The sequence below is a fragment of the Orbicella franksi genome, chromosome 7 (assembly GCF_964199315.1).
Source record: "Orbicella franksi chromosome 7, jaOrbFran1.1, whole genome shotgun sequence".
Classification (NCBI taxonomy): Eukaryota; Metazoa; Cnidaria; class Anthozoa; order Scleractinia; family Merulinidae; genus Orbicella; species Orbicella franksi.
Window position 1 is genome coordinate 4,093,495 of NC_138151.1, and position 17,166 is coordinate 4,110,660.

The 17,166-nt window shown below is 37.8% G+C and overlaps 1 protein-coding gene across 1 annotated transcript; it reads right to left on the reverse strand.

Annotated features, from left to right (window-relative positions):
* Positions 1–63: 63 nt before the first annotated feature.
* Positions 64–17,163, reverse strand: LOC145492853 (cullin-3-like). Its single transcript, XM_081472229.1, has 26 exons — positions 16,903–17,163; positions 13,225–13,334; positions 12,952–13,039; positions 12,664–12,777; positions 11,894–11,965; positions 11,035–11,123; positions 10,794–10,908; positions 10,402–10,455; positions 10,227–10,304; positions 10,012–10,108; positions 9,545–9,696; positions 9,086–9,172; positions 8,637–8,726; positions 7,941–8,009; positions 7,422–7,523; positions 6,763–6,870; positions 6,020–6,144; positions 5,633–5,684; positions 5,103–5,144; positions 4,851–4,952; positions 4,157–4,274; positions 3,399–3,467; positions 3,243–3,315; positions 2,507–2,576; positions 1,506–1,612; positions 64–983 (listed from the first exon to the last, which is right to left on the reverse strand). The coding sequence occupies exons 1-26, from the start codon at positions 16,954–16,956 to the stop codon at positions 959–961; spliced, it is 2,262 nt and encodes a 753-aa protein (XP_081328355.1). The 5' UTR covers positions 16,957–17,163; the 3' UTR covers positions 64–958.
* Between the last annotated feature and the right edge of the window lie 3 nt (positions 17,164–17,166).

Genomic DNA, 17,166 nt, shown 5'->3' on the forward strand with positions numbered 1-17,166 from the left:
AGTTGGCCGTTAGTGGAGGCTCGACTGTACTCTTAAGTGTATATCCACAAATCAACACAGCACCACAGTTTCTCTATTTTATTCACAAATCGAATACTGTAGATCTTACCTAAGAATCCTTACTCAATTAATCTGCAATCTTAAGCTGCAGTAACTTGTATCACTGTCTACCACAGCACTGAACAAATGGCACAGCGCCCAATCTTTACAAAATTAAAGTAAAACAAATTGAGTCTATAATTGTAACAAAATGGCGTTGGCCGTTGAATTTCCCAAATGCAATTGTTCTCTAGTTAGTCAGATGCATCTTCAAGTATCGAGGTTGTAGCACTTTCCCTACCCTGAGAACTTAAGCTTAAGATCAATAACGATTTTGGAAACTGTAATGTAACGATGGAAAAATACTTAAGTTCAGCAAGATTGTAGCTTAGTGCTGTTTACGTAAAGTGGCTTTTCACTTCGCAATTAATTATAATATTAGCTCCTCGATACACTGAAACCATGAAAAGCTGTTTGGTTCTCTTCGTTTTAGACAGGACAGTGAGTCGTGACGCAGTATGCAACGCTGAACGGCCTCGTTGCGTGATTTTTCCGTTATCACGTGACGTCGCGAATATTTCTAACGACTTTTCCACATCCACACAACGCCAAAGACAACCAGGTGATACTAAGCTACAAATATTCTTCGTCCATCCTTTGAAGAGTTTTACTCAAAATAGCAGAGGTCCGACTGAAGAACGTTTTCGCACCTCACTGAACCAACACGTGCTCGTGAATGAATATGGACCCCAGCAGAGGTTCGTGTTAAAATGAAGCTAACTTGTTTGAACAAGTGACAGAATGAAAGTTAAAAAGATATCGTGCCCAAGAGAGATGGATGCCAAATGATTTATTCAGTCATGTCCTCGGCGACCAAACTACAATGTGGTTTGGAATGGTGTTTGACGAGACATCCCGCTTAAGCAACGTAAACGTACACTTTCCTGCAAGAGTAACAAAGTAGATACGAACTCGTAACGGCTCTATAAAATAGATTCACACTCGCTCAGCTTGTTGGGTCAAAAAAGCAGCTGCTTATAGTCTATTGGGAATTCAAATCATCTCCACTACCTTGTTCATAAAGGGAGCACAAAATTGCTTCCAACATCCAGGAGGTTCTAAAAATAGGGACTCCACTCAATCACAAAAAGCAAACATCCCAGGTGTGTGGAGGGGTATTGAAGAAAGGAAATGTTTTGAGTGAACTAGTTAGTAGGTAGGCCTTCATCTCTCTTTGTTTATCTCCACACCACCAGTTTTCCATATAGCTGCCCCTTGCAGTAATGACCTAACTCGCCACTAGTCTCCCTAGCTCTCTCACTGGTGGCTCAATGGTCGGAGCGTCGGGGCGTCGGACCGGTAGCTTCGCCTCCCGTCAAGGACTCGGATACTTTTGTGACAACTGAGTTTGCACTTCTCTTCTAGGCCTTTATTTACACAGGGTTCTCGTTCAGATTGCTACTAACCTGTCTTCTGGTGTCCTGGCTAAGTACTCTCGCTCAATCAAACCTTCTATTCTCTTCTTAATAACTTGCGGGCTCGGCATGAAGCGTGCTTTCAACTGTTCCGTTACCTGAATGGAACAACAAGGACACACCGCGTGTGAGCAAACGCATTTCTTCTCTAATGTATAGCGTAGAAGCATAGTTATTAGCCGGGGGGATACAGATACTCCCAGAAAAATTGGGTAGGTGCGTGCGACCCGCCTCCAAAAGCCTTTACCCAAAATCTGCGATTTTCTCTACACTTTTTATGACCTGACTAAAAATTGGATACCCTATTTAAGACCTGACCCTTGAATCAATGCCCTGTTTCAGACCTGTCTTTTGATAACTTAGTTCCCTAGTCGCTAGTTCAGACCAATGTTCAGTTAAAGACATTGTGAAGGGCTTATCGATAATGATGAAAAAGTAGCTTCTAAAAAGCATACCCAATGCAAGACTAGAGCGCAAAAACCAAACCCTATTTGAGACCCAAATGGCCAAACTCGATACCCTATTTCTGAACAAAACGGCTATAGGCCATACCCTTTGGGGCCGCACATACCTATGTAGCCCATATAAGGGAGTACCACCGCCCTCTCCCAGTTATTAACTTGTGCCGCGTAACATCATTTTAAACAGTCCGCTGCGTTGTCCAGCGTATCGGAGTGCTAGACTCCTAGAATTCTTCCGTTGAAGCCCAGTACAAGCCTTTCTATAATTCGTTATTTCACATAACAGAAAGAACTCTGCAAATTTCTGTACAGGACTTTCGCAGATAACTTAAAACAAGCGAACATTTTTTGGAGAGGGAAACTAAAACACTGCTAAATACCTAGGAAGAGAATTTAACCATGGACACTGCCTCAGTCATATCTTTTTATGGCTATGGTCCTGCATGTGAACTACAAACCTCTGTTGTAAACTGAGGAGGTTAATGCATTTTTGAGTTAGCTAGTGACACAACAACTACTGTATATACTAACCTCGGCAACCAAAAGATTATGTGGTCTCTTCTTACGCGCCTTCATTATTCTGACAATGGCAGCTTCGATTCTGCACGCACCGTGTTAAGGACATACAGTGCTCCTGGAACTATTACATGTACAATCTTAAAGCAAGAGAAGCAACAAGTGGTAGCGGGCTAAAAAAACAAAAGCAACGACAACTTAAAAAACGTTCTGGGGGGGTAATGTCGCCCGGGCACAAATTCATATTTTTTCTCTGATGAATGGCGAATGTGCCCCAGCATTTAATTCGCCGGTACCTCAGTTATACCCTCTTCTGAGGGGAAAAACATACTGCGCAGCTTTCTGTGCATCCCTATCCCTACATGCGGACTCAGGTAATAATGGGATTTGCAATGGTGGAAAGAACGGCGGACTGTAATAAGGTACGCGAGGATGTCGTTCGGTTGATATATTTATACTTGGGCAAGCATGACATTCTTTTCGGCCTTTTACTGTTAAGAAAATAACTCTCCCCCTGCCTGCTGAAAGGTTCTCTTGCTTATATATTCAGTAATTTGTTTATATGGATGCAATATGTAAAGTAGGTTTGCGGGAAAAAATGTGTCTTCGCACCGAAATTTCTTGTGTACCGCGGGAAATATAGGGTTCGGAAACCTTCTTTAGTTTAATTTTGTCCGAAATAACAAAACGCTAACCTCTATGGGCTGGGCATGCCGGAACTATATACGTGTAACAACTCTTAAAAGGATACTCATGTTTTCTGTCTTCGTCGACTTTACTTCTGGTCTCCTTTCTCTCGGGTTCCATTTCACCTTTAGCGAGAACTGTGGACAAAAACAAACGTTCAACAAAGAAGCAACAACAAAACCGGTCAGAAAATCACAGTCTAGTCATGGCTGACTTTTACCTGTTTGTATTTTGACTCTGTGTAACTTGGACGTAAATTGTTCATTCACTGAAAACACATCGGTAGTGGCTGCGAGGAGAAACAAGAGAAAAATTGTTACACTGTAACTTACACAGCGCCTGATTTCAAATCGGTCTCCGTCCGATTTTGAAATTACTCGCCTGATTAGCACCTGAATTGTACTCCAATCGGTGCACTTACTATTACGATTATAATTCCCTTTAGAGTACAAGAATTAGGCCAATTAACATATTAACCTACGCATACAAAATTAGGTCGTGTCCTGGTGTACCGGTACACAGAGGGAATAACCATTGTACTCCTTTCTTAACGAACCTTTGTTTAACTGTTGAACATTGTTGGGTCTTTTGTATCAGTTCTTGTGAACCGGTACACGAGGACAGAACCCAAAATTATATCTCTTGTCCATTTATCTCTTCAATTATTTTCTTTTTTTATCTGTGTGCACAATTAGCTATTTAAGCTAAATACTCGGACACTTAAATGAAGTTCGTTCGTTCGTTCAAGCCACAAACATTATTGGCATTATCTTACACACACTCTCGAGTTGATAGGTTTCTGCAGTAAAAATGACGCGGCTAATAAAAAACACGCCCGATAACACAGACGTGAAAGAAATTTCCGGTCTCGGATAAGAGCTACTGAACTGAGAAGCAACTCAAAGCCTGCCAAGGGGTTTCACTGTAATGTGATCCATTTTACAGAGGTAAGGATAAGAGTTCAAATCCTCTACTCACAAATATCTCTTCCTTTTGGGTCTTTAGTAAGAACTCGTTGTGTTGCTTTTCCACACGCTAGCGATTGCAACGCTCGGTTTAAATCTCTTTCGGGAATTTCTGTATGCTGACTAATTTCCTGCAAAGTATAAATAAGATAATAGGGTGACTTTCATCTTGGAATTGTCTTAGGAAGTAATACAAATTTGAGCAGTCTCACGAACACAACTTGGACGGGATTGGACGGCCATTTCAAGCGAAGGAGAAGACTCGACCCAGACTTCCTCCACCATCAGATTCCATACGGGCTTACATGGTCAAGTAATCATACTCGTTTGTGAACATTTATCCACTCCCTGTGTTATTGAAATCAAATAATGTACTTCGGCCCCGTCCACACTACGGCGGAGAAATTCGAAAACTTTAAAGACAGCTTTATTTCTACTGTTAGGCGTACCATCCACACTAATCCGTCATGACAACGGAGCTCTTCAAAAACGCTCTTCAGACCGGAGGAATTTGAAAACGCCGGCTTTGCGTTTTAGTGTGGATGAAAAACATTTTGAAAACGGAGCTTTTTGAAAACGATGACGTCACGATAATCACGTGATTTCCCTGCCTGAGTTTTCCTCCAAAATCACCGGTGATTGTTGCGTTTTCAAATCCTCCGGCCTAGAGTGGGCGGACCCTTACTTAATACTCTATGTACACCCACCTCGTAAGTCCACTTCTCTTGAGTGTTAAACAACATTAACAGACACATTTGGTACGAGGATACTTGAAATATGTGGCGACGAATTTCTGAGGGACCACCATCCTAAGAACAGATTAATAAGCAATGCGTTAAAACAGAGGACAAATCGTAGGACAAGAGGCTAATGAATGATGAAGTGCTGGTCGTGCTGCTATCAATGTGTACAATTAGGACTCAAGTATTTCATTGTTGAATGTGTGACAAGACACTTACTTTCCTGGAAGGTGGAAAGGTCGCATTGAGCTCGGCTGTTCCCTATCAACAAGAAACGAAACTCTACATCAATTCACGACGGGAAAAAGGCAAAAGAATTAAGGCTAGATCAACCAAGTACTTAAGGTGCAAGAGCACCAATTTTTGCTTTTGTTTGACCAACAACTTTTTGCGTTCTCAACGCCTCTCATGCACTCGCAACAACTGTGAACGTTTGCAAGATTGCAAGTCCATAGTATTTTTCACTTGTTTGACAGCGGATGTCAGCTCTTTCAGTGTAATCTCAGCTTGATCAATCAAGCGCCGTTGGTAATCACTGAGAGTTTAAGAAAACAGTTTCGTTCAACTCTCTTCCCTTAGGATTGAGGGTCACATCAACTGTCGTTTCTCGTTGATCTGGTTACTGAAAAGTCTAACATAATTCACGACATATATGACAAGAAACCCTTAATTCAGTCCTGTTTGTCTTTTCACAAATAATGATTCTATATTCTAGAATATTTGCCACAAACTGACAAAATAATTCTTACTAGTTGAGGTTGAAGAGTCAGCTGCCTTCCACTGTGACAACCTAAATAAAACCTAGAAAAAAACCATACAGTCAAACCAATACCATTACTAAACCAACGTTAATGTAATGGAATGGCGTGAAGTAAATTTTCTTGCAACATGTCTAACAGTTTTGTTGTGTCACAATTGGCAAGAGCGCAAAGACTGAATCTTTACTGGCAGCATTCTTGTTTTGCAGATGACGGCAAAAAATGTACAAAGATTCATAACGCACGTGCACAGCTATTGTTCTACTTTTTTTGTCCATTAAACCTTTTGTTTGGTGAGAATGTTATCAAATGGGTTAGCACTAAGCAGTAAAGAGGGTTTGGATTGATAATCTTTCTGCATTGTACAGATTATTTTACCTTTTGAAACAGTCGAAAGCGTGCTGGGCCTGAGGAGGAACTGTACATTTTGGCGAGGAAGCCTGGGTTGGCCAGAACCCTGTTGTGAGAACTCTCACCACCAAATCTACTCCCATAAGATTTATCTAAATGTCAAGAAAGTTCGTAAATCAACCTTGCAAAACACTTTTATTTTCATAACTGAACATAAAGTAATTATGCGCATACGGCATAATCCATCACAAAAATGGTCTAGAACAAAATAAAGTACATTACTTGCAAAAAGTTTTGGACTTTTAACTTTCGGACACTTGTTGTCTCATCTCGCACAAATTTCGGACAACAAGTTTGGCCACTTCGCTGAAACATAGCCAAGTAAATTAGAAAACATGAATTGGACTTGAGCAACACCAAAAGATGATAGTTTTACTGCACCCTCAAGGTTTTACTAACACACCGGCGAGAAAATAACACAAATTCTATCAAGCCGTTATGTATGTGAAGAAGTGTCTCAACTAGAGTTCACATAAAGGAAACTAAGAGCTTGAGCTACTACAAACCTTTATAATGTACTGTATATTAATTTTTCGTACGCTTAAAAATTTCGGACGGTTTCATTTCGGACTCTTTGTCCAAAATTAAAATCGTCCCAATTTTTTTTCGCAAGTAATGTACTCTCCAAGATTATGTACACACAATAATTTCAGAGTTCACTTCAGGAAAATCTCCTAGCCATCAATGATTTTTTTTTATAATTAGTTTACCTGGTTGTTGGAGATGTGTTGTCTGAACTCATCATTTGTAGACTGTGATAGTGACATGTCTTTGAACATGCCTTCTAGTTTGGATGTAAATTGACAGCCACACTCGGTCTGAGAAGAGAGAAATTTACAAGTTTTGGTTATAATTGCTTCTAATGGCAATCACTGATAATCAGTAAAAATCCAGTTAAAGGCAAACCACGATAAATCATTGTAATTAGCAATCATTTGCAGTTGCACAAATAATCTATTTCGTTAACAAGGCAATTACTGCTGTCATTGTTTAAATTTTTTTAATGAGCATAACAACATCAAATGACAAACAAACAACATTGTAGATGTGAAACAAGTGTTGCAATTTTAGTTATAATGCTAATTTTGAAAGGAAATGTGCAAAACTTATTTAAAATATTTTTAAATTACACAATTTGACTAAGTACTATCAACATCATTTGAGGTTAAGTTAGTAACAGCTACATTTTAATCTTTAGGCCCTGGTTGTTTGAAAGGTTGATAATGCTATCCACCATGTAAATCACTATCCAGCGGATAGCATGGTTTTTTGTTTAACACTTAACCACTAGATAGCAATTTATACTGTGGATAGCATTATCCAGTCTTTTAACGACTGGGCGTGGTCTTGTGTTAGATCACTGGCCAACCTTCAGCTTGGAGATCATATTTTTCTCTGAGTCATCCGAGATGCTCTTTCCTAAGAGAAGTCTCTTGGCCAGATGTTGCTTGTAATATCGTTCAAATACATCCTGAGAACGCAAGAGCATCGTCATTAGCACCCCTTTTACAAAGTACTACAGTTGCTCAATACTGTGTAAATAACTCACGAAAACAAAGTGTAAAAACCTACATGAACTAGAGACAAACCTTGAGTTTCACAATGTTGCAGCTGTTCATGTAACTAGTTAACATTAATTTGTAGACTAAGTCTTTTCAGTTCCACAAAATGTACATTTTTAAAGTGAAGTTACAATCAAATGCTCTTAAAAGTCAACTGTGGGTGTTTTGCATGTTTTGCCATTTGTAGGTTGTTAAATCCTGCCCTGTGTATTGTATAAATGCACTGTAATGCTGTATAAAACGTTCATTCCACACGACATTGGTAACATTTCAACAGAAGACAAATAATTAAGACACAAGTGCCCGTGGTCTCTATCCTCTGTTACCTTTTCTTGAAGAAATCTGAAAAGGACCATACATTTATCCAATACAGTTTCTACTTCTTGTTCAGAAAGCTGAAATAAATAGCAAACAAAACCATTACAGAAGGGTTTCAGTAATTTCTGTCTCTTAACACCCATGTATGTAGCAGCAATGCATATACATGTATCATATGAATAGCTACATTTTCCTTAAGTATGAATGCACCGTCAACAGCCCATTTCCGAGTTGCCATAAGCCTCTCCATCAAAGCGAGGCCTGGTGCACAACCATTCATATCAAAATGAGCTTAATTTGCATGTGAATGAAATCTCGTTTTCATATGAAAGGATGAGCACCGAGACTCGCTTTGCAAAAGAGGCTAGAGGTAATTTGGAAATGGCCAAGCCCAAGTTTTCCAATTCTGTAGCTAATTTGACTTTTTTAAAAGAGATGATATTCCACTGGCCTGGCTCAAACATGAACCTGTACTTAATCTGGAGTTCAGCACAAAAGTTACAATGAGCAAGGTCAACTCAGAATGAGTGTGAATGTGGTAAGTAAACACACAAGATTAGTTGCAGTTTGCATTGCTCGTGCACTTTTATTAGACTGTTGCTGCAATGAGAGAGATAACATTTTACAGATATCCCAGATAGCCTGTGTAACACTGCCTGCCTCCTGTAAAAAGGCTAAAAAGGAAAACTTAATGTTCAGCTTACCCCCTTCACTCCTTTCTTTAGCTTGTCGTCAATGAAAAGGGACAAAAATTCAGGTGATTTTCCATTGAGATTGAGAAAATGTTCAAATTCCTGTAAGTGGTGCAAAAATAGTTGATTAATTTCTTGAACAAGAAGTCAAGTTACAATCTACTATTTGTACATGTCTAGACATAGTTATGGCAATGATCCAGTTACATTGATAACAACATCCCATAAATTTATGTCTTAAGTACCACCTAGTCAGAGATGATCTACCAATAAAGTTATGATCTTAATATCGATGTTATGTCACTTCATGATCATGATTTAACTCGCAGTGTTCAGCGTCAAATAAACTGGCACACAGCTGTGATGACTGTATTTGCTAGGAAGAACCTTGCTGGAGTGAGGTACAACATTAAGCATTCCCACGTAACAAGCAAAAGACCATTGAAACAGTTACAACTTACTGAAGATATCGCCTGCTTGAATAGTCTGTCATTACTGAAGGAATTGTTCAAGAAATGATCAAATCTGTCTTTTAAGTCTAGAAGACTCTGAGATAAAAACAAAACAAAAACAGTCCATTAGGCAAAAGAACCTTGTCCAAACACATTGATCAAGACTAAACATTGATGGCAATGAAACAAAAAAGGTCTACACAAAAAATATTTGACAAATGTTGTGGGGTCAAATTCTTTTTTCATCTCGTTAACTGCCATTGCCATTTCATTTTCAGTACATTTCAGCGCTATATAAATAAAGTATTATTATTACAAAGTTATGAGAGTGGATTGTTAATTTGGCAACTTTTCCAGAACAATATTGTTACCAGTAGAGCATTTTTCTTAGCATGAAACTATGTAGTAAAATGGTCTGTTTTGCAAACTATGCACGAAAAGGAATTGTGATAAAGTACACAGTCTAACCTGAATGTAGGTGATGGGATTTTTACCACTTTCCCCTTCTTCTTCAACAACAAGAGCTTTCCCTTGTTCACGCAAATATCCTCTCATACAGTCACACACTGTCTTCAACCCATCCTTAACTCTGACAAACAGACGGTACATTCTCGCCAGATCTGTAAGTAGAACAAAAGTGCAATGAATATTCAGATTGTTGATTTTCTTGGAAGTTTCTTTAAACCCTTGCTAGTTCCAAGTTAATGTCAGCAGTGATGCTAAGAGGCAATTCAAGTCAAAAAGTACTCACTCAGGTAAATTATGATTCATAATTACATTCAATGTTGAGGACCAAAACAGTTTTGGATTAGTAAAAGTAAATCATAGAATTTCAGTCATTTTGATTGTAATAATTATACTTTTGACATCAAAATGACATTGTGGGGAAATAAAATCATCGTTAGCACCAAAGTGCAAGTTGGAAACAAACAAACCTTCTATTTTATTGTGCTTGAGCATATGAATAACACCAGAGTTCTCCATTTCAACCACTGTCTTCATGTGCTTGCGTATTAACTCCTCCTCCACAACCTGCAAGGAAAATCATTCTTTTTCAAACCAATAACTAAAAATTTTCTTCCTCTTTGCACACATGCAATGTACAAACTAGGTATCATCACTACAGCCATTTAGAAGTGAAGATGGTTACCTTTACAATAGGATCCTCAGTTGAAGGGTCCAGATAATGCTTGGCCCGTTCAGATTCTTCATTAATCCTTGTTTCAACCTGACGGAAAATCATTGGAAGTCAACTCTACCTCCAAACCAATCAGAATTTACACATTAAAAACAAAACTAATTTTCCATGCTTCAAGCTTACAAACCTTCTGAATATATACTGATGCACTATTTTCTGCAAGGAACTTTTGACCTTCTAACTGTTGAGAAACAAATCAAGCAAAAAATAGTAAGTATAATTACTTGCACACAACTAGGAGCCATGTGAAATTGAACCACACAATGACTGCAAAACGGCAAGAAATATGTGCAACAATCTCTTCTACTTCAGTCATATACATCAGGAGGTAGACAGCAACAGAGCAGTAACAACCTTGATTTTAACAAAAATGTGTTTGTAAAGGAACTACACTTTCTCCCCACGGAAAACATGCAAATGATAAAAAAGTCTGGAAAGTTGAGATCCAGTAAAAGTATATATGGTTCAGCTGCATTGCTCAGTTACTTACTGAAACCTGTCATGAGGTCATGTTCTTACTTTGTAGAATTCAGCTGATTCTTCAAGGAATGGCTTCTCAAAGTCCTCTTCATAAACACTTCTACTTTCGATACCCAATACCATAAGCATCTGACAAGCATTTCTGATGGCCATCCTTTACAATGAAAACAACAAATAAATTTTGTAATTGAATGTTGAAGAAGAGGATCAAAAATATACACAATATTTGTTAAAGACAACAAGACGCATCTAATACAAAGGCTGGTGCACATGTAATTACTTGTCAACAACTTCTCCTTTGCGTTCTCGTCTGACCAGTGTCAGCAACGTTTGACACAAATGATCCCTTATGTTACCATGCCGCACCACCTTCAAACAGCAAAACATAACAAGAATGACTGATTGACAATGAACTTGTTGAGATGAGTAATTTTCTTACTAATTTACAGCATTAAGCACCTTGCAATCTTTCCATACTTCTAACAGAGAAACTACTTAAAATAGTTTGTCCCAGGTTTCCTCTGCAGTTTGGATAAAGAGTACTGAGCCCAACCACTCTCCCCATCAATAGCCTGACATTTCTTGGAGCCTTATGCAGCCTTCAGAGGTTAGTGTCACATTCAGACAGTTGTAAAAGTAACTCTACATTCAAGCATACTGAACCATCAGGCTTGAATTTATCTCCAGTTTCAGTGGCAAGAACGAACAGATGGGATGCCAGTCCTTCACAGTTCACCCCTTCCCCCCTTCCCCCCTCTGAAGACAATCAATTTTCTCAAACCTGTGTCTACTTTTGGATGGGAGAGGCAATTTGTAAAAGTGTCTTGCTCTGCCAGCATCACAACGCAATGAACTGGGTCATGCTCCCACCTGGATCATTCAATCCTGAGTCTAGCACACTGACCATAAGGCTACAACACCTCTCTTACATACTTGTAACGCTAGTTATTCTTATCAACTGTTCACGTAATTATATATGGATCTTGTATGGAGAAATACCATTTTAACAACAGCATGCCCATGACCTAAAAGCTTTTGGCCACAAATATGAGCACATCAGTGGAAAATTTCAAACATTAATGGAAGTGTCAGGTGGAAACTATCAAATGAGAAATTAAGTTATTTCATGAATAACTCACCAAGTCCCTGAAAAGGATTAATCCTAAGTTGTAAACATTATCAACACCATTTTGCTGCACATATACTCTATCCTGTAAATAAAATAATAATAAAATATTCCATTAGTGTAACAACGTGTTCTAGAATATTCAGTATGCATGTTGAAATGTGAAGGGGGCCAGGTTGGAATGTTCAACAAATAGAGAATACTGACTGGACTGCAGTGCTGCGTAACCAACAGCTAAGCTCACAAAGTGGACACGTGGTAATAATACGCAAATTAATGCAATTAATCTTTTGACATTTTAATACGGTTTGTGCGGGACATCTTGTTTAACAACAGATATAAATATCACTCACTGTGTATTAATCATGCAGGAAGAGGGAGAGGTTTCCCCCCACACTTATATGACCAATTTCCCAAAAGCGAAGCAAAAGACACGTGTGCACATGTGTCATACATTATACCGATTAGTGACACATAAAAACAATGACATGCTTAATATTTCTTGTAGCTTGTTGACAATTTATTGTGACAAAAGTTGTGCAAAAAGTTGTCTGGTATGAATGTTCCTTACAACATTTCTGTTGCAGTAAACAATGCACAATGCTTACTGCAAGAAAAATATTGCAAGAATGTTTGTTTTAGAAGGTAGTACACTATGGAATGTCTCTTGCAAGACAAGGATCAAGAAAGATTGCCAAGTATAACAGGGGCCATGCTACACAAGTGCAAAATTAAGATATCACAATTAAATGTGTGAAGTTTTCATTTTGTTTGTAAACATACCATGTACATGAGAATATCTCTAATCATCACCATTGATGTCTGATGATCAGTCCAAGCTGCATTCAATGTATCCAGGAAATTATTGTTGAGTGAGACCACTACATCTTTGCGTATCTTAAAGAAATGAACCAACACAAAATATAATAACTTTTCAAACTGAACACTTTGTAAAATTTGTTCCATCGATGACCAGATGCTAAACTGCGATAAAGCAAGAACTGAATGTTATACTTGTACAATCACTATGTACTAACAGCTTTTCTCTCTTCAAATAAAAGATGTTCATACCTTATCTACCAGATGTTCTGTTACAACTTGTTTGAGTCCAGAGTATAACCTCTCTCCATGCTTATGCAACACCATGGTATAAGCATTCCTGCTCAAATCAAAAGTTGCCATTAACAGGGCATCAATGACATTGTTCTCACTATTGGTGTATCCATAAAGAAAACATTTAAAATAGATTGAAGATCGTCACAGTGAGATTTGATTGTTCCCAATGCATATTAAACAAAACATTTGTGTTTCCAACTGAATTAAGTCATTTTACATGTATGTTACCTGTACAATTCTTCAAAACTCAGGCCACTGTTGTTCTTTTTCTGAATCTCCTGAATGGCATTCTTTAATAAATTCCAGATGTCTTCGACATACTTGTCATCCATAGTCATCTAATCGGGGAAAAATATTATTGTATAACCATGACATTTCACCCACTGTATCCAAAATAATTATAAAATCACTCGGGATAATAAGTTAAGACAATTCTATTTCAAGTTGTTGCACAGAATATTAGTCACTAATGAAGAACTTACTCGATTTGGAATAACTGACTGTGTCAAATGTGTTCTGTGTGGTGAAAATGACTCTATTGAACATGCATTCTTTGATTGTCAATCTCTCTTGAAATTATGTGATGAGTCTCTTCAATGGTTCAATAGTTTACACCAAATCAATGTCAGCCTAACCCAGGTACAATGCTTTCTCAATTTACCACCACCAAACACCAATCTTTCTGATAACCAAACAAAGGATTTGCGTCTTCTTCTGTTATACGCAAAGCAATACCACTATGCTTGCAAAACAATGCAAAAGAAACAAGATACTTCTGAATTCATATCTAAATTTATTATCCAGCTTGAAATAGACAAATGACTTGACGTGACTATGTTGCCCTTTCCCCCAGCTATATACATTTTTACAAAGCTAGAGAGACATATTTTTTGTAATATTTACTACCATATATATTATCAACTATTTTTCATTAGAATATTATCAGTTGTAACAACCCTCTTTTCTGTACTACTTTTGTAATTTGTTGCAATATTGTAATATGTTTTTATCAATTAAAAAATAATAATAAATAACCACGACATGATGGACAGGAAAAAAACAGCCTTACAAGGAAAACCAAATCATTTGGGTTCAAGTATGGATGGAGATTACCACCCACCCACTTGATCAGGGAGAACAAACCAGGGCAGGAAAAAACCCAGGTCCAACTTCCCGGGGCAAGTGAAAATGGGAGTTTTGTGGTCTGCTGGGCAAGTGAAATTAGCCTCAATAGTCTTGTTAGTGATAATTTCCAATCAAAAACAATTTCAAATCTTAACACTACAACATGAGCAAAACAATCAGTTGAAAGCATGGATTAATTCAAACTCCAAGCAAACTTGGTTACAGACAGTTTCCAGTAAATGATGTAGTCGATGAGGCATGAAGATTGCGTGCCTATCAAGCAAGTAATATTTTAGTGGGGGTAACTGAAAACTGAAATGTACTGGCCTACGGGGCAACTGGATTTAAAATTTTTGATATGACAAGCATTTTGTTTACAAGTTACCACAGAATACAGGCAAACTCTCTCCTAGTAAGTACATGTAGAATACAGATATGTTTTAGGTTATTGTATTTGATATTCAAAATTGTCAGAATTACCTCTGGTCAATTTAGAATTTAAATTCACAGGTATAAGATGGTATAAAATATTTTATGCAAAGTAGAAATCTAAAAATAGGGTTTTGATTTCTAAAATAAACCATCATGAGTAAATTGGTGCCATTTAAGACTAGTTAAAAGCTATCACCATTCTCATAACCAATAGCCATAGTTGTAGCTTGATAGGACATATCTTAATCAAGAACAAACAGAGGTCAGATGGAACTTAAAGACACTTACAAAAGCAGTGAGAGCAGCCGTTTTTTTATGTGGGCTGAGTGATGGTTATAATTCTTACATACTATTCTTGTGTGAGTCATGTTCTCACAGGTAATTTTTTTATGTTGATAAATGTTCAAAGTAACATATTTTCTCTCAAAAATCTCATTCTATGCCTTTTCAGTTTGAAATATTCTCATTGCTTTAAGGGGCATGTGCCATAGGAACAGGTCATTTTACATGCCTGAAATAAGCATTAGTCATCAGCCACACAAATTCTCACATATGGCATTGGGCTGACCATAATGGAGGCTAGGTTGGTCATTTTCACTGTTCATTTCTCAAATGGCTAATATATGGTATGTTGGCTCCATGACCAATCACACCAATTTTCCTGCCTCAGGACATTTATATATTTTTAGGTTTAAAGTTCTGGGTTTATGGTATACAATGCCCTTCAGAAAGCATAAAATGTATCACTTGTTTTTAGGGCTAGTCCATTTTAAACCTTAAACTTTCTATGAAAAAAGTAAGTTTTTCCAGTCACCCAAACGCAAAAGTTAGTTGCCTGTGGAACCTGGGTGCTTCTAGAGCAGAGCCCTGGACTTGACACCTGTGTGGGGGGAACAGCTCTTTGGAGGAAAAGCCCTTTAGAGTACCCTCATCAAGTCCCTGTACTGTTCCAGTGAGATTACACAAGGTATAGGGTGTGTTTTGGTTTTCACGACAATTTCAAACTACTGCTTAGATTCAATTTGCTTGGATTTATGCATAGAAATAATATTGTTATTTTTTAACATCTTTGAGTCTTGAAGAGTAAACCCAGGACTACTTCTCATCAGTGAATCATCATTTTGTGAACAAATCTTTGATTTTGTAGAAGAATGTTCCGAGGAAAGTAAATAAGTTCTCTCAGCTCAACATGGCAATGTTAGAAGGAGGAAGTCAGAATTTGAGAAATGATGATGACACTAAGAGTGGAAATTCAAAGCAATTTGGAAAAGGATAGGCATTAATTACCTTGTACTTCAGTTTATAGTACTCCACTTGAAAGAAAATTTTGTACTGAACCATTTGAGTTATGATTTATAAGGATTAGAACAATCCTGGAATGCACGGGTTCTGAACGAGTTCTTGTGAACTCCTTGGTGCTCTGTTGGTAAACAAATTACATATTTTTACATTTACATTTTTATATGCTGTGGGTGATGGAATTTCCTTGAAAAATCTGCCAGTTAAACGGTTAAAATATGAGTTACGCAACCTGACCCATAATAAGTAAAATCTTCCAAAGCGTTTTGTGTTTGCACTAGCAAATTTGCAAAATGCAGGATGGAACGAAAGTCATGCCCAATAGCTGGAGCTAGTGGATTTTGCTGCTAGAGTAGTAGTTTGTATCATTCACCTGTCTGATGGGAAGGTGAAGGTCAGAATCGCCAAGTGAAGTTTTTGGGGATAAATTTTCAGAAAATTCAAAAGAGAAGAACTTTACAGAGATCAAAGTATTACTAATTAATTACGCCTGTGGGTTAATTTTTTTCAAGTTAGTGGCTAAACATTCCAGTTACAGCCTGGCCAAAGAGCGAGCTGGAAACTGACTCTCTTTGCACCCCAAGGACACATTTACAATTATGAACAACAACGATATTAGGGAAAGGTCAATAGAAATTTGTCAATAAAGATATGAAAACCTCGAAATATGTGTGAAAATGATGAGAACCCAAGAATAGAAATGCATAATTTGTAAATGCAACCAAACTTCCGCAATGTACAAAGTGCAAAATTGAATAAAATTGGCCTGCTTCGTGCGAAGCAATATTTTTGTAATCTGGCGTAAGTGATCAGTTTGCGACCAAATATCAATACTTTAATATTACCTTACAGTGTAAATAAATCAAGCTTTTTGAATCGGGTGCAAATCGCGCCAAAATACGACTTGCTCGACATATAAACGCCCGAATACCTTAAGTTATTGTTTCATACGAGGAAAATAAAAACAAATTTCTACACTATAGTCGACTGCATTAACGTTAAACGCATAATTAAACTTTTTTTAAGGTTGCTGAACAAGTTTATGCTTACCGGAAAAGCCCGAATCCTCATCTTTGTGTCTTTCTTCCCAGTTCGCATACTCATTTTCGAAATCTGTTGAAAGCAACTCCCTTCCGCACAAAACCTTTTCTTTCTGTGACAGCTTCTACAAATTTCGACGATTTTCGTTAAAACAAACAACCTTCTTTCCACACATCGAAATCTGGAGCTTTAGGGTGTCATTTCCCCTTGCAATTCTCAAGTCACTGGCAAGATGTCAGCCTCCATTTTGCTTTACAGCAGTGGACAAACCGG

Bases quoted from the DNA above. Each gene is read 5' to 3' on its own strand.
- LOC145492853 (XM_081472229.1), bottom strand. From the start codon at position 16,956: ATGAGTATGCGAACTGGGAAGAAAGACACAAAGATGAGGATTCGGGCT. The intron at 13,040-13,224 runs GTAACATACATG...TGATTTGAGCAG, and splicing joins AGTTTTGAAGAATTGTACAG to GAATGCTTATACCATGGTGT. The intron at 5,685-6,019 runs GTAAAATAATCT...GTTTTTTTCTAG, and splicing joins GCTTTCGACTGTTTCAAAAG to GTTTTATTTAGGTTGTCACA.